Genomic DNA, 26,187 nt, shown 5'->3' with positions numbered 1-26,187 from the left:
TCAGATAGGAGGATGGAAAATATCCAAAAAAGTATATACACACATGCAGGTGTTATACTACGACCAGCTATAGCGACTGCCTGGATGTGCAGTGCTGGGGTAGTTTGGTCAGAGTCCCTGATTGAAAATATTGATACCCTGGACAGGGACAATATTTTACTGTCGTTAGAACAAATAAAGGATGCATTTCTTTATATGCGTGATGCACAGAGGGATATCTGCACACTGGCATCACGGGTAAGTGCTATGTCCATTTCGGCCAGAAGAGCTTTATGGACGCGACAGTGGACAGGCGATGCGGATTCAAAACGGCATATGGAAGTTTTGCCGTATAAAGGGGAGGAGTTATTTGGAGTCGGTCTATCAGATTTGGTGGCCACGGCTACAGCCGGGAAATCCACCTTTCTACCTCAAGTCACTCCCCAACAGAAAAAGGCACCGACTTTTCAACCGCAGCCCTTTCGTTCCTTTAAAAATAAGAGAGCAAAGGGCTATTCATATCTGCCACGAGGCAGAGGTCGAGGGAAGAAACAGCAACAGGCAGCTCCTTCCCAGGAACAGAAGCCCTCCCCGGCTTCTACAAAAGCCTCAGCATGACGCTGGGGCTTCTCAAGCGGACTTGGGGACGGTGGGAGGTCGTCTCAAAAATTACAGCGCGCAGTGGGCTCACTCGCAGGTAGATCCCTGGATCCTGCAGATAATATCTCAGGGGTACAGGTTGGAATTAGAGACAGATCCACCTCGCCGTTTCCTGAAGTCTGCTTTACCAACGTCCCCTTCCGAAAGGGAGACGGTTTTGGAAGCCATTCACAAGCTGTACTCTCAGCAGGTGATAGTCAAGGTACCTCTTCTACAACAAGGGAAGGGGTATTAGTCCACTCTATTTGTGGTACCGAAGCCGGATGGCTCGGTAAGGCCTATTCTAAATCTGAAGTCCTTGAACCTGTACATAAAGAAGTTCAAGTTCAAGATGGAGTCACTCAGAGCAGTGATAGCGAACCTGGAAGAAGGGGACTTTATGGTATCCTTGGACATCAAGGATGCGTATCTCCACGTTCCAATTTACCCCTCACACCAGGGGTACCTCAGGTTCGTTGTACAAAACTGTCACTATCAGTTTCAGACGCTGCCGTTTGGTTTGTCCACGGCACCTCGGGTCTTTACAAAGGTAATGGCCGAGATGATGATTCTTCTTCGAAGAAAAGGCGTATTAATTATCCCATACTTGGACGATCTCCTAATAAGGGCAAGGTCCAGAGAACAGCTAGAGATGGGATTAGCAATATCTCAAGAGGTGCTAAAGCAGCACGGATGGATTCTGAATATTCCAAAATCCCAATTAATGCCGACAACTCGTCTGCTGTTCCTAGGGATGATTCTGGACACGGTTCAGAAAAAGGTTTTTCTTCCCGAGGAAAAAGCCAAGGAGTTATCCGACCTGGTCAGGAATCTCCTAAAACCAGGAAAGGTGTCTGTACATCAATGCACGCATCTTCAGATGCACCTGCGGATAACCCTGTCTCCAAGGACAAGGGTATCTCTTCTGTGGTGGTTGTAGAGGGCTCATCTATTGGAGGGCCGCAGATTCGGCATACAGGATTGGATCCTGGTGACCACGGACGCCAGCCTGAGAGGCTGGGGAGCAGTCACACAAGGAAGAAACTTCCAGGGAGTGTGGTCGAGCCTGGAAAAGTCTCTTCACATAAACATTCTGGAACTAAGAGCAATCTACAATGCTCTAAGCCAGGCGGAACCTCTGCTTCAAGGAAGACCGGTGTTGATCCAGTCGGACAACATCACGGCAGTCGCCCATGTAAACAGACAGGGCGGCACAAGAAGCAGGAGTGCAATGGCAGAAGCTGCCAGGATCCTTCGCTGGGCGGAGAATCACGTGATAGCACTGTCAGCAGTGTTCATCCCGGGAGTGGACAACTGGGAAGCAGACTTCCTCAGCAGACACGATCTTCACCCGGGAGAGTGGGGACTTCATCCAGAAGTTTTCCACATGCTAATAAACCGTTGGGAAAGACCAATGGTGGACATGATGGCGTCTCGCCTCAACAAAAAACTGGACAGGTATTGCGCCAGGTCAAGAGATCCGCAGGCAATAGCTGTGGACGCGCTGGTAACACCTTGGGTGTACCAGTCGGTGTATGTGTTTCCTCCTCTGCCTCTCATACCAAAGGTATTGAGAATCATACGGCAAAGCGGAGTAAGAACGATACTAGTGGCTCCGGATTGGCCAAGTAGGTCTTGGTACCCGGAACTTCAAGAGATGGTCACGGACGATCCGTGGCCTCTACCTCTAAGACAGGACCTGCTTCAGCAGGGACCGTGTCTATTCCAAGACTTACCGCGGCTGCGTTTGACGGCATGGCGGTTGAACGCCAGATCCTAAAAGGAAAAGGCATTCCAGAAGAAGTCATTCCTACCTTGATTAAGGCAAGAAAGGAAGTCACCGCGAAGCATTATCACCGCATTTGGCGGAAATATGTTGCGTGGTGCGAGGATCGGAGTGCTCCGACGGAGGAATTTCAACTGGGTCGTTTCCTACATTTCCTGCAATCAGGATTGTCTATGGGTCTCAAATTGGGATCTATTAAGGTTCAAATTTCGGCCCTGTCAATATTCTTCCAAAAAGAATTGGCCTCAGTTCCTGAGGTCCAGACTTTTGTCAAAGGAGTACTGCATATACAGCCTCCTGTGGTGCCTCCGGTGGCACCGTGGGATCTAAATGTAGTTTTAGATTTCCTCAAATCCCATTGGTTTGAACCACTAAAAAATGTGGATTTGAAATATCTCACATGGAAAGTGACTATGTTACTGGCCCTGGCGTCCGCCAGGAGAGTATCTGAACTGGCGGCTTTATCTTATAAAAGCCCTTATTTAATTTTCCATTCGGATAGGGCAGAGCTGCGGACGCGTCCGCATTTTCTCCCTAAGGTGGTATCAGCGTTTCACCTGAACCAGCCTATTGTAGTGCCTGCGGCTACAAGCGACTTGGAGGACTCCAAGTTGTTGGACGTTGTCAGAGCTTTAAAAATATACATTTCAAGGACGGCTGGAGTCAGAAAATCTGACTCGCTGTTTATACTGTATGCACCCAACAAGTTGGGTGCGCCTGCTTCTAAGCAGTCGATTGCTCGTTGGATTTGTAACACAATTCAACTTGCACAACTTCACACACGCGGCGAGGTAACTCCGCGGTGCAGCATGGGGAGGAGATTGGGAAAGACGGTGTTGTGTGAGCGGCGGGGTGGAGGGTGACTCATGCAGCAGAGGCGTCTCGCTATGGGACGCGCTGCGAGAACGGGAGGCCACGGCAGACTAGGGGCTCCATCGTTTCCTAACGTGGAGCAGGTAAACAACTAGCGCTGGGACATTAGGGGCTCCGGCGGCCACAGGTTACCTATGTAGATGTACTTGAGGTGTCACAAAATTTTCAAATGCGGCCATTTTTTGGGACAAAGAGGCGCCAAACGTCACTGTTAGCAAGAACACGCCCCTCTTCGTGGGGAGATGAGGTCTGGCCAGTCAGAATATGGGGTGGGGTCTTATATTAAAATATGAGTGCTCCCTCTACTTATGAGAAATCTGGCCTGTTAAAAATAGAGGATTTGGCTCCCTCTTCTGGTGAATAGTGGTTGCTGCTGCAAAGCATCCTTCCTGTGTATTAATCATAGATCTTTATGCTTTATATTTTCAAGGACTTCTATTTATAAGATCCTGTGAAAATAAAGAGATGCAACTGAACATCAACCCCGCTCATAAAAGCTGATTCACAGTTGGAGGTGCAAGGGTTGTAAGACGGCTGTTATATGGAAGATAATAATAATTTCTCTAACGTCCTAGTGGATGCTGGGGACTCCGTCAGGACCATGGGGAATAGCGGGCTCCGCAGGAGACAGGGCACATCTAAAAAGCCTTTTAGGTCACATGGTGTGTACTGGCTCCTCCCCCCATGACCCTCCTCCAAGCCTCAGTTAGGTTTTTGTGCCCGTCCGAGAGGGTGCAATCTAGGTGGCTCTCTTAAAGAGCTAGTTAGAAAAGTTTTTTTTTAGGTTTCTAATCAGTGTCTCCTGCTGGCGACAGGAGCACTGCAACGAGGGACTTAGGGGAGAGACTTGCAACTCACCTGCCTGCAGGAGGATTGAAGTCTTAGGCTACTGGACACTGAGCTCCAGAGGGAGTCGGAACACAGGTCAGCCTGGGGTTCGTCCCGGAGCCGCGCCGCCGATCCCCCTTACAGACGCTGAAGAACGGCAGAACGGAGGTCCGGAAACAGGCGGCAGAAGACTTCAGTCTTCATAGAGGTAGCGCACAGCACTGCAGCTGTGCGCCATTGTTGCTACACGGCTCACGGATCTCGGTCACGGAGGGTGCAGGGCGCTGCTGGGGGCGCCCTGGGCAGCAATATAGAGTACCTTAGAGGCAAATAAATACATCGCATATAGCCATTAAGGCTATATGTATGTATTTAACCCAGGCCAGTTTATTAGAAAAACCGGGAGAAAAGCCGCCGAAAAAGGGGCGGAGCTTATTCTCCTCAGCACTCGGCGCCATTTTCCTGCACGGCTCCGCTGGTGAGGAAGGCTCCCACGACTCTCCCCTGCACTGCACTACAGAAACAGGGTAACAAAGAGAGGGGGGGCATAAATTGGCGATATAATTATATATTGAGAGCGCATATATAGAAACAACACCTTCTAGGGTTGTTATATACAGTATAGCGCTTTTGGTGTGTGCTGGCAAACTCTCCCTCTGTCTCCCCAAAGGGCTAGGAGGGTCCTGTCTTCAATAGAGCATTCACTGTGTGGCTGCTGTGTGTGTCGGTACGTGTGTGTCGACATGTATGAGGACGAAGTTGGTGTGGAGGCAGAGCAATTGCCGATGATGGTAATGTCACCCCCTAGGGAGTCGACACCGGAATGGATGGCTTTGGTTATGGAATTACGTGATAATGTCAGCACATTACAAAAGTCAGTTGACGAAATGAGACGCCCGGCAAACCAGTTAGTACCGGTTCAGGCATCTCAGACACCGTCAGGGGCTGTAAAACGTCCCTTACCTCAGTCAGTCGACACGGGTACCGACACAGATGAATCTAGTGTCGACGGTGAGGAAGTAAACGTATTTTCCAATAGGGCCACACGTTATATGATCACGGCAATGAAGGAGGCTTTGCAGCTCTCTGATACTACTGGTACCTCAAAAAGGGGTATTATGTGGGGGGTTAAAAAACTGCCTGTATTTTTCCCAGAATCAGAGGAATTGAATGATGTGTGTGATGAAGCGTGGGTTACCCCCGATAGAAAATTGCCAATTTCAAAGAAGTTATTGGCATTATACCCTTTCCCACCAGAGGTTAGGGCGCGCTGGGAAACACCCCCTAGGGTGGATAAGGCGCTCACACGTTTATCAAAGCAAGTGGCGTTGCCGTCTCCTGATACGGCCGCCCTCAAGGATCCAGCAGATAGGAGGCTGGAAACTACACTGAAGAGTATATACACGCATACTGGTGTTATACTGCGACCGGCAATAGCCTCAGCCTGGATGTGCAGTGCTGGGGTAGTGTGGTTGGATTCTCTGACTGAAAATATTGATACCCTGGATAGGGACAGTATTTTATTGACTCTAGAGCAATTAAAGGATGCTTTTCTTTATATGCGAGATGCTCAGAGAGATGTTTGTACTCTAGCATCAAGAGTAAGCGCAATGTCCATATCTGCCAGAAGAAGTTTATGGACGCGACAGTGGTCAGGTGATGCGGATTCCAAGAGGCATATGGAAGTATTGCCATACAAGGGAGAGGAATTGTTTGGGGTCGGTCTTTCGGACTTGGTGGCCACGGCAACTGCCGGCAAATCCACTTTTTTACCTCAGACTCCTTCCCAACAGAAAAAGACACCGTCTTTTCAGCCGCAGTCCTTTCGCTCCTATAAAAAGCGACCAAAAGGACAGTCTTATCTGCCGCGAGGCAGAGAAAAGGGTAAGAAAGGGCAGCAAGCAGCCCCTACCCAGGAACAGAAGCCCGCCCCGGTTTCTACAAAGCCATCAGCATGACGCTGGGGCTGTACAAGTGGACTTAGGAACGGTGGGGGGTCGGCTCAAAAATTTCAGCAATCAATGGGATCACTCACAAGTAGACCCGTGGGTCCTGCAGATAATATCTCAGGGGTACATGCTAGAGTTCGAAAGGTCTCCTCTTCGCCGGTTCCTAAAGTCTGCTTTACCAACGTCTCCCTCAGAAAGGACGTTGGTTTTGGAAGCCATTCACAAGCTGTATTCTCAGCAGGTGATAGTCAAGGTACCCCTCCTACAACAGGGAAAGGGGTATTATTCCACACTATTTGTGGTACCGAAACCGGACGGTTCGGTAAGACCTATTCTAAATCTGAAATCCTTGAACCTGTATATACAGAAATTCAAGTTCAAGATGGAGTCACTCAGAGCAGTGATAGCAAACCTGGAAGAGGGGGACTTCATGGTGTCCTTGGACATAAAAGATGCTTATCTACATGTCCCAATTTACCCTTCACACCAAGGGTATCTCAGGTTCGTGATACAAGACTGTCATTATCAGTTTCAAACGCTGCCGTTTGGTTTGTCCACGGCTCCTCGGGTCTTTACCAAGGTAATGACCGAAATGATGGTTCTTCTACGAAGAAAAGGCGTATTAATTATCCCGTACTTGGACGATCTCCTAATAAGGGCAAAGTCCAGAGAACAGCTGGAAGCCAGTGTGGCACTATCACAAGTAGTGCTTCGGCAACATGGGTGGATTCTAAATCTTCCAAAATCTCAATTGACTCCGACAACACATCTGTTGTTTTTGGGCATGATTCTGGACACGGTTCAGAAAAAGGTATTTCTCCCAGAGGAGAAGGCAAAGGAGCTATCCGAACTTGTCAGGAACCTCCTAAAACCAGGAACTGTGTCAGTACATCAATGCACGAGAGTCCTGGGAAAAATGGTGGCTTCGTACGAAGCGATTCCTTTCGGCAGATTCCATGCACGGACATTCCAGTGGGATCTACTGGACAAATGGTCCGGATCGCATCTGCACATGCATCAGAGGATAACATTGTCACCAAGAACAAGATTGTCTCTCCTGTGGTGGTTACAGACGGCCCATCTGTTAGTGGGCCGCAGATTCGGCATACAGGACTGGGTCCTGGTGACTACGGATGCCAGCCTACGAGGTTGGGGAGCAGTCACAAAGGGAAGAAACTTCCAGGGTGTGTGGTCAAACCTGGAAAAGTCTCTTCACATAAATATACTGGAGCTAAGAGCGATATACAATGCCCTAAGCCAAGCAAGACCTCTGCTTCAGGATCAGCCGGTGCTGATCCAGTCCGACAACATCACGGCAGTCGCCCACGTCAACCGACAAGGCGGCACGAGAAGCAGAAGTGCAATGACGGAAACTGCACGGATTCTGCGCTGGGCGGAGAATCATGTCGTAGCACTGTCAGCAGTGTTCATCCCGGGAGTGGACAACTGGGAAGCAGACTTCCTCAGCAGACACGACCTTCACCCGGGAGAGTGGGGACTTCATCCAGAAGTTTTCAACATGATGGTGAACCGTTGGGAAAAACCAAAGGTGGACATGATGGCGTCTCGCCTCAACAAAAAGTTGGACAGGTATTGCGCCAGGTCAAGAGACCCACAGGCAATAGCTGTGGACGCTCTGGTAACACCATGGGTGTACCAGTCAGTATATGTGTTCCCTCCTCTGCCTCTCATACCAAAGGTACTGAGAATTATACGGAAAAGAGGAGTAAGAACAATACTGGTAGCTCCGGACTGGCCAAGAAGAACTTGGTATCCAGAACTTCAAGAGATGCTCACGGAGGATCCGTGGCCTCTACCTCTAAGAAGGGACCTGCTTCAACAGGGACCTTGTATGTTCCAAGACTTACCGCGACTGCGTTTGACGGCATGGCGGTTGAACGCCGGATTCTAAAAGAAAAGGGCATTCCTGAGGAAGTTATTCCGACTTTAATTAAAGCCAGGAAAGATGTGACCGCACAACATTATCACCGTATTTGGAGAAAATATGTTGCGTGGTGTGAGGCCAAGAAGGCTCCAACGGAAGAATTTCAATTGGGTCGATTCTTACATTTCCTGCAAGCAGGATTGTCTATGGGCCTAAAATTGGGGTCCATTAAAGTTCAAATTTCGGCCTTATCAATTTTCTTCCAGAAAGAATTGGCGTCAGTGCCTGAAGTACAGACTTTTGTAAAAGGTGTACTACATATACAACCCCCAATAGTGCCTCCAGTGGCACCGTGGGATTTGAACGTGGTTCTAAATTTTCTCAAATCTCATTGGTTTGAGCCTTTAAAATCGGTAGATTTAAAATACCTTACATGGAAGGTAACCATGCTATTGGCCCTGGCTTCAGCCAGGAGAGTTTCAGAATTGGCGGCTTTGTCGTACAAAAGCCCATATCTGATTTTCCATTCGGACAGGGCAGAATTGCGGACACGTCCTCAATTTCTCCCTAAGGTGGTTTCGGCTTTTCACTTGAACCAGCCTATTGTGGTGCCTGCGGCGACTAGCGACTTGGAGGACTCCAAGTTACTGGACGTTGTCAGAGCATTGAAAATATATATTTCAAGGACAGCTGGAGTCAGAAAATCTGACTCGTTGTTTATATTGTATGCACCCAACAAGATGGGTGCTCCTGCGTCTAAACAGACGATTGCACGTTGGATATGTAGCACAATCCAACTTGCACATTCTGTGGCAGGCCTGCCACAGCCTAAATCTGTAAAGGCCCACTCCACAAGGAAAGTGGGCTCATCCTGGGCGGCTGCCCGAGGGGTCTCGGCATTACAACTTTGCCGAGCAGCTACGTGGTCAGGGGAGAACACGTTTGTAAAATTTTACAAATTTGATACTCTGGCTAAGGAGGACCTGGAGTTCTCTCATTCGGTGCTGCAGAGTCATCCGCACTCTCCCGCCCGTTTGGGAGCTTTGGTATAATCCCCATGGTCCTGACGGAGTCCCCAGCATCCACTAGGACGTTAGAGAAAATAAGATTTTACTTACCGATAAATCTATTTCTCGTAGTCCGTAGTGGATGCTGGGCGCCCATCCCAAGTGCGGATTGTCTGCAATGTTTGTACATAGTTATTGTTACAAAAATCGGGTTATTACTATTGTTGTGAGCCATCTTTTTAGAGGCTACTTCGTTTTGTTATCATACTGTTAACTGGGTTCAGATCACAAGTTGTACGGTGTGATTGGTGTGGCTGGTATGAGTCTTACCCGGGATTCAAGATCCTTCCTTATTGTGTACGCTCGTCCGGGCACAGTACCTAACTGAGGCTTGGAGGAGGGTCATGGGGGGAGGAGCCAGTACACACCATGTGACCTAAAAGGCTTTTTAGATGTGCCCTGTCTCCTGCGGAGCCCGCTATTCCCCATGGTCCTGACGGAGTCCCCAGCATCCACTACGGACTACGAGAAATAGATTTATCGGTAAGTAAAATCTTATTTTAATTCTGAAGACACAGCCGGCCAGGTAAAGGCTATCGTTTGCATCATCCCTACGGTCTTTCTCTACCTAATTAAAAGGGTTAAAGTACCGCTGAATATTCTATATGTGTGTGTCTGCTGTTTCAGTCAAAAGCACCAGCCAAGCACGCTAAACCAGATTGCGGTTGCAGAAAGCGTGAAGGAAGGGAACACGCTCAACTTTGCAAATAGAATAAAACTAAGATTGGTGGAGGAATTTCTCATCAGGTTAACGCCACCCACACATACAGAAACGAATGTGCGCAAGGCAGTTAAGAGACCTCTTCCTATTATACCGGAAGGAGGAAGAGGGTCTTCTCATCGATGCAGAGGAAGGTGAGTTCATTGAATCTAACCTAACTGCCGATTTTCCAGAAAAGGACACGGCAATCTCAGGTCTTGAGTCTTTATTTGAAGCGGAAATGGAAGAAGAATTCGAATTGTTCGAATCCCAAAAGCCGCGTTCAGTAGTGGTTGCCATTCCTAAATCCCTCCAATCTCAAATGGAAGAGGCTTGGGAATCCCCTGACCAACATTTTCAATGTCCGGAGAAAAAAAAAAAAAAAGAATAAGGGGTCTCAAGTCACTTATCCCCTGCCTATGGGTGTAATGGTTAAGTGGGAGAACCCACCAGTAGTGGATGCTTCCCTAGGAAGATTGTCGAAGAAGACAATCTTACCAATACTTAATGTGACTGTTTTGCAAGGCAAAGTTTTGGTAGCAGCAGGTGCAACACAGAAACCTGCGATCATCTGAACTTGGGTCTACAGGGCCATGGGAGCATGGTCTGGACGTATTGTACAGGCTATTTAGGAAAAATAGCTTAGGAAAGATTACCCAACGGGCGGAACACAGTCATGAATCTGTTTCATGCTTGTGGCAAGCTTCAAAGGATATTGGCAGGATAGCATCGCGCATCTCCGCATCGGCCATATCGGTTAGACGGATTTTATGGCTCAGAGAATGGCAGGGAGACTCTGACACCATGAAGGCGGTAGAATCCACCCCCTTTGGGGGTGAAATGCTTTTCAGTCTACAGTTGGACAAGTGGATTTTGTAGGCTCCTGCAGGAAAGTCCACCTTTATGCCTACGCCTTATACAAGAACCACTCCACAGGTTCGGAGAGGTTATTTGGGACCAGTTTTTCATTCCATTAATTTAGATCGCTGTCCTTTTTGAGCCCGGGTAAGAGGTTTCGGTACACAAGTACGTGGGGGCAGAGGAGAGGCCGCTCACAGGCAGAAACCAGAAAGCAGGATAAACCTGCTGACAAAACCGTGGCATGACAGCCTAGCAGCTCACCTGGGGTCCCCGTTGGTGGGCTCACGTCTGGAAGGTTTTAGGGACATCTGGGCCACAACCTCACCAGACCTTTACATAAACAACATAATCTCCCAAAAAACTGGATTTTCACAAAGACCTCACAGTCCGTTTGTTTACAACGGGATTGCCCCACTGCCCTCAGAAAGCATACAGGATGCATGTCTGCATATCCAAATCTGGGCTCCTCACCAGGCTGAGTAGGGTTCGCACTGGTGATGGATCGCTGCCAATTCTGGGCCTTGCCATTAGGTCTATCATCAAAACAAATCTTTACGAAGCCCATGGCAATCATGGTTGCAGGATTGAGTTTGTTGAGTGTCACGATTGTACCGTCTCTAGACGATCTCCGGATCAAGGCATGGGAACAGTTGATCAAGGATGTTCAGACTTCTCATCTATTTCTCATGCAACATGGGTGGATTGTAAATTTCCAGAAACCCATCCTCATGCCAACTCAACAGATTCAATTCCTCAGTCTCCTCTTGGACACGGTACACTTGGGAGTGTTCCTACCAGAGTGCAAGGTCCCGGGCCTGCAGAGCTTAGTGGCTCAGGAACTGCGGACACACACACGGTTTCGCTACACCTCTGTGTGCATCTTCTCGGAACAATGGTGGCATTGTTCGAGGCTCTCCAATACGGCAGACTTCATTTTCAACAATTCCAGATAAACCTCATTGCTTAGGGAGCAAGTTCGCACTGGTTTCTATATCGAAGAATCCGGTTTCCACCGCGCATACGAACCTCCTTAATTTGGTGGTTGTCACATAGGAATCTCGCAGCTGGCTAGAGATTCGGCATTTGGGATTAGAGGATCCTGACAACAGACGACAGTTTCAGAAGTTTGGGTGTCGTCTTAGAGGAACATCAGTTTGAGGGCAGATGGACGTTACTGGAGAGCAGCCTGCCCATGTACATTCTCGAACTGAGAGCGGTGTACTTAGCCGAAGACCTAGTCATGGGTCAACACGTCAGGATACGGTCGGACAATGGCATGACGACGGCTTGCTTAAACCGTCAAGGAGGAACAATGAGCAAGAAGGCGCCAAGGGCTGACACAAGGTTCTTGTTGTTGGCAGAAAGGCGACGCATCATCCTCTTGGCAGTGTTCATTCCAGGGGATGAATACTGGGAAAGCAGATTCTCTCATGTCGCCAGGACATGCATCCGGGAGAGTGGTGCCTACACGGATGTTCGACATGGTGGTATGGAGATGGGGTCTACGTCAAGTTGACCTAATGACGTCTTGACAAAACCATCAGCTGCCCAGATATGTGTCCAGGACAAGGGATCCAGCAGCAGACGGAGTGGACGCATTAACGCTTCCTTGGTGTTGCAGGAGGGTTTAAATTTTTCCTCCTTTCCCATTCATACCCAGGTTTCCGAAAGGGTTGAAAAGAGAACGAATGTGGGCGATCCTGATCGCACCAGACTGGTCCCGCAGTTGTACTCAGAACTGCCAGGATTACTAGGGGAAGATCCTTGGCAGTGGCCTCGGAGGGAGGACCTGTTCTATCAGGGACCGTTTCAACACCCAGTCCTGCACAGGTCGAGTTTAACGGCGTGGCTCTTGAAACCCGGATCTTAAGAGACAGGGAGATACCAAGAACGGCCATTTCTACGATGTTTGTCGCTAAATAGCTGGTCACAATCATGTACTACTACATAGATTGGAAGAGATATATGGCCTGGTGTCAAGTACGTGGGTGAAATTCGACGAATTTCCACTTATCCAGACTTCTATTTTCCTTCAGGCCGGTCTAGAGGTAGAACTGATACTGGGCGTTCTGAAGGTTCAAATTTCAGCGCTCTCCATCCTATATTCTACGGCGGTTGGCATCCTTGCCAGAGGTCAAACCTTTTTACTGGGGGTTCTGAGCATACGTTCCCCTTTTCGTCCTCCCACTGAGCCGGGGGACTTAATTTTGGAGTTGGAGTTTTTGAAAACTCCAACTTTTGAGCCGTTTGCAAGAAAGACCAGAAATATCTCTTGGGAGATCACATTATTGCTTGCCTTGGTTTCGGCCAGGCGGGTTCATGAGTTGGGAGCCTTATAGGGTAAATGTCCCTTTTTCATTTTTCATGCGGATAGGACGGGATTCCGTACAGGAACAGATTTCCTTCCTAAGTTTGTTTCGGGGCTTCACGTAAACCAGCCATGCATGGCCCCCTCTTCCTAGGGTCTTGCAGATTGGGACGTGTCTTTGCATGTTGTCCGAGTTTTTAGGGGTATACGTGTAGGTTACATCGACTTTTCCGAAGGTCGGACCATTTGTTTTGTTTTTAGATGGGCCACGGAAGTTTTGGCCTGCACCTATGCAGTCTTTGTCTAGACGGATTTGACTTGCCATTCGGCAAGCTTATATTTCCTGTAACACAGGTTTCGGTTCAGGCGGGTGCTCCTACCACCCGATCAGTGGGGCCTCATGGGCGGATGCCAGAGGTGCTTCCACTACTCAACTTTGCAGAGTGGCAACGTGGTCTTTAGCCCACACGTTCACAAATTATTGCAGGTTTGATAACTTTGCGTCCGGAGACTCTAAGTTCGGACGTTTAGTTTTGCAGGCCACCGACAGCACTCCCTCCCTTGGGGATAACTTTGGGACGTCCCCTACTGTATAGGACTCCAGTGTCCCCTAGTGGATGAAAGAGAAAAGAGGATTTTGGTACTTACCGATAAATCCATTTCTCTGAATCCTCTAGGGGACACTGGACGCCCGCCTCGGTGCTGTCAGCCTGCTGTGTTCGAAGTTCTTGTTTAAACAGTTCGTACAAACAGCGTTCGTTTTTCGGTTAACCGTTTCTTGGATACTGTTTGACATGTTGTACGGTTCGGTTCCTCGTCAAGTGCTATAGTATCATGTCCTATTCTCTCAGTCAAATTTTCCAAACTGAGGGAGGAGGGATGTGAAGGGGGGGGAGCCGGCTGTGCACACAATGCTAATTTTAGATTATGCCACACCTCCGGTTGCAAGCTTCACACCCCTACTGTATAGGACTCCAGTGTCCCCTAGAGGATTCAGAGAAATGGATTTATCGGTAAGTACCAAAATCCTCTTTTTTTGTATCTATTGTACTATACCTTCACATTCAGTAGAAGTGTGCACACAAGTTTCTCTATCGTCCTAGTGGATGCTGGGGTTCCTGAAAGGACCATGGGGAATAGCGGCTCCGCAGGAGACAGGGCACAAAAAGTAAAGCTTTAGGATCAGGTGGTGTGCACTGGCTCCTCCCCCTATGACCCTCCTCCAAGCCTCAGTTAGGTTTTTGTGCCCGGCCGAGAAGGGTGCAATCTAGGTGGCTCTCCTAAAGAGCTGCTTAGAAAAGTTTAGCTTAGGTTTTTTATTTTACAGTGAGTCCTGCTGGCAACAGGATCACTGCATCGAGGGACTTAGGGGAGAAGAAGTGAACTCACCTGCGTGCAGGATGGATTGGCTTCTTTGGCTACTGGACATTAGCTCCAGAGGGACGATCACAGGTACAGCCTGGATGGTCACCGGAGCCTCGCCGCCGGCCCCCTTGCAGATGCTGAAAAGAGAAGAAGGTCCAGAATCGGCGGCAGAAGACTCCTCAGTCTTCTTAAGGTAGCGCACAGCACTGCAGCTGTGCGCCATTGCTCTCAGCACACTTCACACGGCAGTCACTGAGGGTGCAGGGCGCTGGGGGGGGGCGCCCTGGGCAGCAATGAAAATCCTTTTTTTGGCAAAAAATACCTCACATATAGCCTCCGGGGCTATATGGAGATATTTAACCCCTGCCAGAATCCATTTTTAAGCGGGAGACGAGCCCGCCGAAAAGGGGGCGGGGCCTATCTCCTCAGCACACAGCGCCATTTCCTCACACAGTTCCGCTGGTCAGGAAGGCTCCCAGGCTCTCCCCTGCACTGCACTACAGAAACAGGGTTAAATCAAGAGAGGGGGGGCAAAATTTGGCGAAATTGTGATTTTATAAAAGCAGCTATAAGGGAGCACTTATTATAAGGCTATCCCTGTAAAATATAGCGTTTTGGTGTGTGCTGGCAAACTCTCCCTCTGTCTCCCCAAGGGGCTAGTGGGGTCCTGTCCTCTATCAGAGCATTCCCTGTGTGTGTGTGCTATATGTCGGTACGTGTGTGTCGACATGTATGAGGACGATGTTGGTGAGGAGGCGGAGCAAATTGCCTGTAATGGTGATGTCACTCTCTAGGGAGTCGACACCGGAATGGATGGCTTATTTATGGAATTACGTGATAATGTCAACACGCTGCAAGGTCGGTTGGCGACATGAGACGGCTGGCAAACAAATTAGTACCTGTCCAGGCGTCTCAAACACCGTCAGGGGCGTTAAAACGTCCTTTTACCTCAGTCGGTCGACAGACACAGACACGGACACTGATTTCAGTGTCGACGGTGAAGAAACAAACGTATTTCCCTTTAGGGCCACACGTTACTTGTTAAGGGCAATGAAGGAGGTGTTACATATTTCTGATACTACAAGTACCACAAAAGAGGGTATTATGTGGGATGTGAAAAAACTACCTGTAGTTTTTCCTGAATCAGATAAATTAAATGAAGTGTGTGATGATGCGTGGGTTCCCCCCGATAGAAAATTATTGGCGGTATACCCTTTCCCGCCAGAAGTTAGGGCGCGGTGGGAAACACCCCTTAGGGTGGATAAGGCGCTCACACGCTTATCAAAACAAGTGGCGGTACCGTCTATAGATAGGGCCGTCCTCAAGGAGCCAGCTGACAGGAGGCTGGAAAATATCATAAAAAGTATATACACACATACTGGTGTTATACTGCGACCAGCGATCGCCTCAGCCTGGATGTGCAGAGCTGGGGTGGCTTGGTCGGATTCCCTGACTAAAAATATTGATACCCTTGACAGGGACAGTATTTTATTGACTATAGAGCATTTAAAGGATGCATTTCTATATATACGAGATGCACAGAGGGATATTTGCACTCTGGCATCAAGAGTAAGTGCGATGTCCATATCTGCCAGAAGATGTTTATGGACACGACAGTGGTCAGGTGATGCAGATTCCAAACGGCACAAAGGTGTATTGCCGTATAAAGGAAGAGGAGTTATTTGGGGTCGGTCCATCGGACCTGGTGGCCACGGCAACTGCTGGAAAATCCACCGTTTTTACCCTAAGTCACATCTCTGCAGAAAAAGACACCGTCTTTTCAGCCTCAGTCCTTTCGTCCCTATAAGAGTCATATCTGCCCAGGGATAGAGGAAAGGGAAGAAGACTGCAGCAGGCAGCCCATTCCCAGGAACAGAAGCCTTCCACCGCTTCTGCCAAGCTCTCAGCATGACGCTGGGACCGTACAGGACCCCTGGATCCTACAAGTAGTATCCCAGGGGTACAGATTGGAATGTCGAGACGTTTCCCCCTCGCAGGCTCCTGAAGTCTGCTTTACCAAGGTCTCCCTCCGACAAGGAGGCAGTATGGGAAACAATTCACAAGCTGTATTCCCAGCAGGTGATAATCAAATTACCCCTCCTACAACAAGGAAAGGGGTATTATTCCACACTATATTGTGGTACTGAAGCCAGAAGGCTAGGTGAGACCTATTCTAAATCTAAAAAATTTGAACACTTACAAAGGTTCAAATCAAGATGGAGTCACTCAGAGCAGTGATAACGAACCAGGAAGAAGGGGACTATATAGTGTCCCGGGACATCAGGGATGCTTACCTCCATGTCCCAAATTTGCCCTTCTCACTAAGGGTACTTCAGGTTCGTGGTACAGAACTGTCACTATCAGTTTCAGACGCTGCCGTTTGGATTGTCCACGGCACCCCGGGTCTTTACCAAGGTAATGGCCGAAATGATGATTCTTCTTCGAAGAAAAGGCGTCTTAATTATCCCTTACTTGGACGATCTCCTGATAAGGGCAAAGTCCAGGGAACAGTTGGAGGTCGGAGTAGCACTATCTCGGATACTGCTACAACAGCACGGGTGGATTCTAAATATTCCAAAATCGCAGCTGATCCCGACGACACGTCTGCTGTGCCTAGGGATGATTCTGGACACAGTCCAGAAAAAGGTGTTTCTCCCGGAAGAGAAAGCCAGGGAGTTATCCGAGCTAGTCAGGAACCTCCTAAAACCAGGAAAAGTGTCAGTGCATCAATGCACAAGGGTCCTGGTAAAAATGGTGGCTTCCTACGAAGCAATTCCATTCGGCAGATTTCACGCAAGAACTTTTCAGTGGGATCTGCTGGACAAATGGTCCGGATCGCATCTTCAGATGCATCAGCGGATAACCCTATATCCAAGGACAAGGGTGTCTCTCCTGTGGTGGTTACAGAGTGCTCATCTTCTAGAGGGCCGCAGATTCGGCATTCAGGATTGGATGCTGGTGACCACGGAGGCCAGCCCGAGAGGCTGGGGAGCAGTCACACAAGGAAAAAATTTCCAGGGAGTGTGATCAAGTCTGGAGACTTTTCTCCACATAAATATACTGGAGCTAAGGGTAATTTTATAATGCTCTAAGCTTAGCAAGACCTCTGCTTCAAGGTCAGCCGGTATTGATCCAGTGGGAAAAACATCACGGCAGTCGCCCACGTAAAACTGCAAGGACTTTTCGCTGGGCGGAAAATCATGTGATAGCACTGTCAGCAGTGTTTCATTCCGGGAATGGAGACTGGGAAGCAGACTTCCTCAGCAGGCACGACCTCCACCCGGGAGAGTGGAAACTTCATCGGGAAGTTTTTCCACATGATTGTGAACCGTTGGGAAATACCAAAGGTGGACATGATGGCGTCCCGTCTGAACAAAAAACGGGACAGGTATTGCGCCAGGTCAAGAGACCCTCAGGCAATAGCTGTGGACGTTCTGGTAACACCGTGGGTGTACCAGTCGGTGTATGTGTTCCCTCCTCTGCTTCTCATACCTAAGGTACTGAGAATTATAAGACGTAGAGGAGTAAGAACTATACTCATGGCTCCGGATTGGCCAAGAAGGACTTGGTACCCGGAACTTCAAGAGATGCTCACAGAGGACTTATGGCCTCTGCCGCTAAGAAGGGACTTGCTTCAGCAAGTACCATGTCTGTTCCAAGACTTACCGCAGCTGCGTTTGACGGCATGGCGGTGGAACGCCGGATCCTAAGGGAAAAAGGCATTCCGGAAGAGGTCATTCCTACCCTGGTCAAAGCCAGGAAGGAGGTGACCGCACAACATTATCACCACATGTGGCGAAAATATGTTGCGTGGTGTGAGGCCAGGAAGGCCCCACGAAGAAATTTCAACTCGGTCGATTCCTGCATTTCCTGCAAACAGGAGTGTCTATGGGCCTCAAATTGGGGTCCATTAAGGTTCAAATTTCGGCCCTGTCGATTTTCTTCCAGAAAGAATTGGCTTCAGTTCCTGAAGTCCAGAAGTTTGTCAAGGGAGTATTGCATATACAACCCCCTTTTGTGCCTCCAGTGGCACTGTGGGATCTCAACGTAGTTCTGGGATTCCTCAAATCACATTGGTTTAAAACCAGTCAAATCTGTGGATTTGAAGCATCTCACATGAAAAGTGACCATGCTCTTGGCCCTGGCCTGGGCCAGGCGAGTGTCAAATTGGTGGTTTTTTTTCTCAAAAAAGCCCATATCTGTTTGTCCATTCGGACAGGGCAGAGCTGCGGACTCATCCCCAGTTCTCTCCCTAAGGTGGTGTCAGTGTTTCACCTGAACCAGCTTATTGTGGTGCCTTGCGCCTACTAGGGACTTGGAGGACTCCAAGTTGCTAGATGTTGTCAGGGCCCTGAAAATATAGGTTCCAGAACGGCTGGAGTCAGGAAAACTGACTTGCTGTTATCCTGTATGCACCCAACAAACTGGGTGCTCTTGCTTCTAAGCAGACTATTGCTAGTTGGATGTGTAATACAATTCAGCTTGCACATTCTGTGGCAGGCCTGCCACAGCCAAAATATGTAAATGCCCATTCCACAAGGAAGGTGGGCTCATCTTGGGCGGCTGCCCGAGGGGTCTCGGCTTTACAACTTTGCCGAGCGGCTACTTAGTCAGGGGCAAACACGTTTGTAAAATCCTACAAATTTGATACCCTGGCTAAGGAGGACCTGGAGTTCTCTCATTCGGTGCTGCAGAGTCATCCGCACTCTCCCGCCCGTTTGGGAGCTTTGGTATAATCCCCATGGTCCTTTCAGGAACCCCAGCATTCACTAGGACGATAGAGAAAATAAGAATTTACTTACCGATAATTCTATTTCTCGGAGTCCGTAGTGGATGCTGGGCGCCCATCCCAAGTGCGGATTATCTGCAATACTTGTACATAGTTACAAAAATCGGGTTATTATTGTTGTGAGCCATCTTTTCAGAGGCTCCGCTGTTATCATACTGTTAACTGGGTTCAGATCACAGGTTGTACAGTGTGATTGGTGTGGCTGGTATGAGTCTTACCCGGGATTCAAAATCCTTCCTTATTGTGTACGCTCGTCCGGGCACAGTATCCTAACTGAGGCTTGGAGGAGGGTCATAGGGGGAGGAGCCAGTGCACACCACCTGATCCTAAAGCTTTACTTTTTGTGCCCTGTCTCCTGCGGAGCCGCTATTCCCCATGGTCCTTTCAGGAACCCCAGCATCCACTACGGACTCCGAGAAATAGAATTATCGGTAAGTAAATTCTTATTTTTACATAAATCAGGGCAAAGCTGCAGGAGCGTATCTAAAATACACAGCAGCTATGAGGATAAGTGAGCTCTATGCACCGTAGGGTACACATACAATACTGTAGCAGGCCAGACTCTATTGAAATGGCTACCACCCGTGACCCCTTGCCTCTTGGAAGCCCTCAACCCTATCGCCCCTGTGTAGTTTAGCTAGGGGATTTAGACGCTCCTTCAGCATTGCCCTGACTCTTGCAAAACTGATGCCGTCGCTGGCTCCATAGCTGAGGGCTTCCGAGAGGTGCAGGGTCAAGGGCGGCAGCCACTTTGTCAACTTGCTATGCGATTGAGTCTGGTGTATCGTAATGTGCATAGAGCTCGCTTGTCCCTATCGCCCCTGTGTATTTTAGCTAGGGCATTTAGACGCTCCTTCAGCATTGCCCTGACTCTTGCACAACTGATGCCATCGCTGGCTCCATAGCTGAGGGCTTACATAACAGAAAATTAATAAAGTGTCAGGAAAAAACAAACATGTACTTGCACTGTGGGAATCAAACCCTGGACTCTTAGTATGGGAAGCGGCACACTTTACCACTCGGGCACGACGCTTCATGATAAATGTACTGTAAGCAGTGATCCCTCCCCATTGTTGTTTGTGTATGCCGTTACAGGACTTGGACGCTCATAACGCAGAACACGGTACATACGTTTACGTCCATGAACTACATTATTGCTTATACACATTAGTTGCGTCTGTATGCAATTGCTTTGTCTACGGGACTTGGATGCTCACATACAGTAACACGGCAATGGATAACTGTTTTAACACATTCGTTTGCGTCCGTATAAACACATTTTTTTTATATTGACTCTGGCCATTGGTCTGTGTGTACAGTATACAGTACATTAACATTACAGTTGTCACTGACCATTTGCCAGAGCTTGTAAATCAATCCACCGCTATTCGCTCTAAAGTACTGGATTAGTGGAGCATTAGCCACGCAGTGGTGGAGATGTGTATTGCATGCTGAGTATGTAGTCGTGCCTCAACGCGCATATCCGTGCATGAACTCAGCAACCTAAGCTATCGCCTAGGTGCGACTAAACCTCAGTTTATTCGGAGAAACAGCAAAGATAACGGAGGCTCCATCTGTAGAATTCGTAATGAGGTGCATTGCAGGCAGAGGAATGTGATAATGGAACGAGGCTGAGATTGGCAATGTATTACGGAACAGAATATAGGAGTGCAAGAGAAGGGTGAATGAATTATGGGTCACGGTTAATGGAGTTCAGCTAAATGGTAGGGGCGAAGTATATGTATGAAGATCTGTGGCAGGAATGGTGATGTGCCATAGGCACGCGGGTGTGTGATACAACTGTTATTGGTGCATCATTCTCTGAATAACCACTGTGCTGTTGCTGATCAGGAGTAGTCCACTGACTTTACACCTGTTATTCTTGTCACAGATGTCAGAGGTCCACATTATTGGACAGATCATTGGAGCCAGTGGCTTTCCCCAGCACAGCCTGTTTTGCAAGTGGGGTGTACACACAGGTATCTCCATCCCTTATAATCTGGATGCAAGTAATTCCTTATTCGTATCAGTAAAAACAATCAATACTTATTACATATTACTGTCCCTCATCCTGGTGTTTTGAATTCCTTTAGAAACTGTATTTGTCCCATGTCTCCCATTCAGTAACTTATTCAATTAGACTGTTTTTGTTTACATAGAAAACATACATAGTAACATAGTATCTAAGGTTGAAAAAAGACAATTGTCCATCGAGTTCAACCTATTTGTGGTCTCCTATGCACTATTATTTTGTATAAAATTTTGACTGATGTTGATGACTGCCGTTACGTTTTACCCCTCTTTTTTTATAATAACCATAGTGCGTGACTATGCACCGTAACCCTGGATATCCTTATCCATTAGGAATTTATCTAACCCATTCTTAAAGGTGTTGACTGAGTCGGCCATTACAACTCCCTCAGGCAGGGAATTCCAAACACGTATCGTCCTTACCGTAAAAAAGCCTTTACGCCGTATTGTGCGGAATCTCCTCTAACCTGAGCGAGTGTCCACGACTTCTCTGTGTTGATCTAGCCAAAAACAGGTCCTGCGCAAGATCTGTATATTGTCCCCTTATATATTTTTAAATGTTGATCATGTCCCCTCTTAAACTCCTCTTTTCCAGTGTAAACATGCCTAGTCTTGCAAGCCTTTCCTTGTATTCCAGCGTCTCCATACCCTTTATTAGTTTGGTCGCCCGCCTCTGAACCTTTTCTAGCTCCAGGATATCCTTTTTGTAGTATGGTGCCCAGAATTGTACACAGTATTCAAGGTGTGGCCTCACAAGTGATTTATATAACGGGAGTATAATACTCTCGTCCCTAGCATCAATTCCCTGTTTTATTAGCCTTCTTTGCTGCAGTCCTACTTTGGGTACTACTGCTTAGTTTGCTATCTATGAGGACACCTAAGTCCTTTTCCAGTACAGAATCCCCTAATTTTACCCCATTTAGTAGGTAGGTGTTATTTTTGTTCTTGTTACCACAGTGCATTACCTTACACTTGTCTGTATTGAATCACATTCTCCATTTCGCTGCCCAAGCTTCTAATTTAACTAAGTCGTTCTGAAGCGACTCAGCATCCCCCTCCGCATTTATAACTTTACACAATTTGGTATCATCTGCAAAAATTGACACCATGCTCTCTAGACCTTCTGTTGGGTCGTTAATGAAAATATTGAACAATAGCGGTCCTAATACTGAGCCTTGCGGCACACCACTTAGCACTTCAGTCCAATTTGAAAATGATCCATTAACCACAACGCCCTGCTCCCTATTATCTAACCAGTTTTTGACCCAAGTGCATATTGTGCTTCCTAGCCCTGTTTCTTGTAGCTTGTAGATAAGTCTCGTGTGTGGTACAGTGTCAAATGCTTTGGCAAAATCTAAAAAGATTACATCCACCTCTTTACCCTGATCTAGGTTTGCGCTTACTGTTTCATAAAAGCCAAGTAAGTTGGTTTGACGGGATCTGTCCTTCATAATCCCATGTTGATTCCTTTTAATGACCTTATTGGCTTCAAGGAACTTCTGAATACTATCTCATAGAATACCTTCCAGTACTTTCCCCACTATAGATGTTAGACTAACTGGTCTATAATTACCTGGTTCAGCTTTACTTCCCTTTTTGAATATAGGCACTACTTCTGCTATACGCCAGTCTTTGGGAACCATACCTGATATTACTGAATCCTTAAAGATCAAAAATAGCGGTTTTGCAAGTTCAGAGTGAAGCTCCATTAGAACCCTTGGGTGAATACCATTGGGACCTGGTGACTTATTAATCTTTAAATGTTTTAATCGGTCACAGACTACTTCCTCGCTTAAATAAGTACCTATCAGTGGGATATTCTCATTATTGAGATTATGTGTTAGTCCCTGAATAGGGTCATCTCTAGTAAATACTGTTGAAAAAAACTAATTTAGTGTGTCCGCTATGTCATTATCATTTTTGCTTAAGACTCCCAACTTGTCTTTTAAAGGGCCTACACTCTCCTTCTTTAATCTCTTGCTATTAATGTATTTAAATAATTTTTTGGGATTCGCTTTGCTTTCCTTTGCTACTAGTTTTTCAGTTTCTACTTATTTCCTTTTTGCATAATTTGTTACATTCCTTATAGTGCTGAAATGACTCTGCTTCCCTGTCAGATTTGTATTTTTTAAATGCTCGCCTTTTCTTGCCCATAAGTTCCTTTATCTTTTTGTTAAGCCACATCGGTTTGTGATTTTTATTCCTTTTTTTTTTTTTTTTTTTTTGCTGCTCGTAGGAATTAATTTGAGAGTATTTTTAGCTAGCAGGAATTTTAGTACCTCCCATTTCTCCGTAGTATTTTTTCCTAAAAACAAACCTTCCCATTCAATATCCCTGAAAAATACCCTCATCTTTTCAAATCACAGCTTTTTTAAATGGTATTGAGCTCCTGACTGTGAAGTTACCATGTATGTGTATATGCAGCTGTCTACATGTAAATACTTGGACAGCACTGCTACAGGTTTATCAGAGCAGAGTGTAGCGCACAACACTGTGATCATCTTTGCTAATAGCATATATAGGGGTCTATTCAATGCATGTCGGATCCTCTTTGACAGAGGATCCGACAATGCTGTATTTAATTTTCGGGCAAATCCGACTGGTTTTGCCCGTTCTCGACAATGTCAATCCGACTTTTTTTAAAGTCGGATTGACTTGTCGAAAATGGGACTAAAACCTGTCGGATTTGCCCACAAATCTGACAAAACACGTGGATCCACGGCTAATCCACCAATCCACGTGTTTTCCGACGGGACGGAATTGCCGTCAAGTCGGAAAAACGGCAGCCCCATTGAATAGACGGCAGTTCCAACTTCATTTAAATAGACCTCATAACAGTGAAACACTAACTTAAGAAAATTTGGCCAACTCCCAATGGGCTAAGACTGAGACCACAAATTGATTTACAATAGTATAAAACACAAAAGGTGCTATTCAAATGTTTTTTTGGGTACCCATCACAACAATTCAATTGTTGCTTTGATCAGGCGCTCATTGCTTTATACGCACCCATGTAGGTGGGATTTAGCCATGAATAGTGGCTAATCCCGTATAAAGTCCTGGCGTCTAAACAGAGCAGCAATTGAATTGCTCCGTTTTAGACAATTGAATTATTCCCACATTTACCACTTTTACATGTGCGAATAGATGTGTCGGGTTGTTATTGGGAGACTGGCGGCAGGGATTCCGGAGGTCAGCATACCGACCCCGCCACGCAGCGGACTCGCTACAGGTTCTATTCCCACTCTATGGGTGTTGTGGACACTCAGGAGTGGGAATAGACTCTGTTAGTTGGCATGACGACTGTCGGGCTTGCCCCTGCTCGGGATTTCGGTGTGGGTATTGTCTCTCGACCTGGTCACATAACCGCTTCCCGATGTGTCATACAATACATGGAAATGTAAAACATGTTATTCCCTATACTCCCTCTCCATAACCTCCTATTATTGCTACATATTCCAATATATTTTATACACGCCTCTCTATAGCTTTATTATTCCATATCTGCTTCCCTATCTTTATTATTCCTTATAATCCGTCCCTCTGTACAATACTATTATTCCATACAACCCTTTCTTACCTTACGCTACGTAACCTATCCCTAGAACACATGCATACTCGCTTTTCTATAACTCCTATTTCTCTGACGTCCTAGTGGATGCTGGGAACTCCGTAAGGACCATGGGGAATAGCGGCTCCGCAGGAGACTGGGCACAAAAGTAAAAGCTTTAGGACTACCTGGTGTGCACTGGCTCCTCCCCCTATGACCCTCCTCCAAGCCTCAGTTAGATTTTTGTGCCTGAACGAGAAGGGTGCACACTAGGTGGCTCTCCTGAGCTGCTTAGTGAAAAAGTTCAAGTTAGGTTTTTTATTTTCAGTGAGTCCTGCTGGCAACAGGCTCACTGCATCGAGGGACTAAGGGGAGAAGAAGCGAACTCACCTGCGTGCAGAGTGGATTGGGCTTCTTAGGCTACTGGACATTAGCTCCAGAGGGACAGATCACAGGCCCAGCCATGGATAGGTCCCAGAGCCGCGCCGCCGGCCCCCTTACAGAGCCAGAAAACAGAAGAGGTCCGGAAAATCGGCGGCAGAAGACGTCCTGTCTTCAATAAGGTAGCGCACAGCACCGCAGCTGTGCGCCATTGCTCTCAGCACACTTCACACTCCGGTCACTGAGGGTGCAGGGCGCTGGGGGGGGGGCGCCCTGAGACGCAATAAAAACACCTTAGATGGCGAAAAATACATCACATATAGCTCCTGGGCTATATGGATGCATTTAACCCCTGCCAGTTTTCCTTAAAAAAGCGGGAGAAAGGCCGCCGAGAAGGGGGCGGAGCCTATCTCCTCAGCACACAAGCGCCATTTTCCCTCACAGCTCCGCTGGAAGGACGTCTCCCTGACTCTCCCCTGCAGTCCTGCACTACAGAAACAGGGTAAAACAAGAGAGGGGGGGGGCACTAAATTGGCATAAGAATCTATACAGCAGCTATATTAGGGAGAAACACTTATATAAGGTTGTCCCTATACATTATATATAGCGCTCTGGTATGTGCTGGCAAACTCTCCCTCTGTCTCCCCAAAGGGCTAGTGGGGTCCTGTCCTCTATCAGAGCATTCCCTGTGTGTGTGCTGTGTGTCGGTACGTTTGTGTCGACATGTATGAGGAGGAAAATTGTGTGGAGGCGGAGCAATTGCCTGTAATAGTGATGTCACCCCCTAGGGAGTCGACACCTGACTGGATGGTCTTATGGAAGGAATTACGTGATAGCGTCAGCACTTTACAAAAGACTGTTGACGACATGAGACAGCCGGCAAATCAGTTAGTACCGGTCCAGGCGTCTCAAACACCGTCAGGGGCTCTAAAGCGCCCGTTACCTCAGATGGTCGACACAGACCCAGACACGGACACTGACTCCAGTGTCGACGGTGAGGAAACAAACGTGATTTCCAGTAGGGCCACACGTTACATGATCACGGCAATGAAGGAGGTTTTGAACATTTCTGATACTACAAGTACCACAAAAAAGGGTATTATGTGGGGTGTAAAAAAAAAACTACCCGTAGTTTTTCCTGAATCAGATGAATTAAATGAGGTGTGTGATGAAGCGTGGGTTTCCCCCGATAAAAA

At 47.5% G+C, this 26,187-nt stretch overlaps 1 protein-coding gene across 3 annotated transcripts in view; it reads left to right on the top strand.

The window, feature by feature from the left end:
- B9D2 (B9 domain containing 2) overlaps window positions 1-26,187 on the top strand; it is a 41,826-nt gene that overhangs the window by 8,794 nt on the left and 6,845 nt on the right. For all 3 annotated transcript variants that reach the window (XM_063935712.1, XM_063935713.1, XM_063935714.1), the window contains exon 2: window positions 20,921-21,008. In XM_063935712.1, coding sequence (XP_063791782.1) covers window positions 20,921-21,008 — 88 coding nt within the window. The remainder of the gene's footprint in view (window positions 1-20,920; window positions 21,009-26,187) is intronic.

Source organism: Pseudophryne corroboree, chromosome 8 (genome assembly GCF_028390025.1).
Source record: "Pseudophryne corroboree isolate aPseCor3 chromosome 8, aPseCor3.hap2, whole genome shotgun sequence".
In the NCBI taxonomy this organism is placed as follows: domain Eukaryota; kingdom Metazoa; phylum Chordata; class Amphibia; order Anura; family Myobatrachidae; genus Pseudophryne; species Pseudophryne corroboree.
This window is presented reverse-complemented; position numbering and strand designations above follow the sequence as displayed.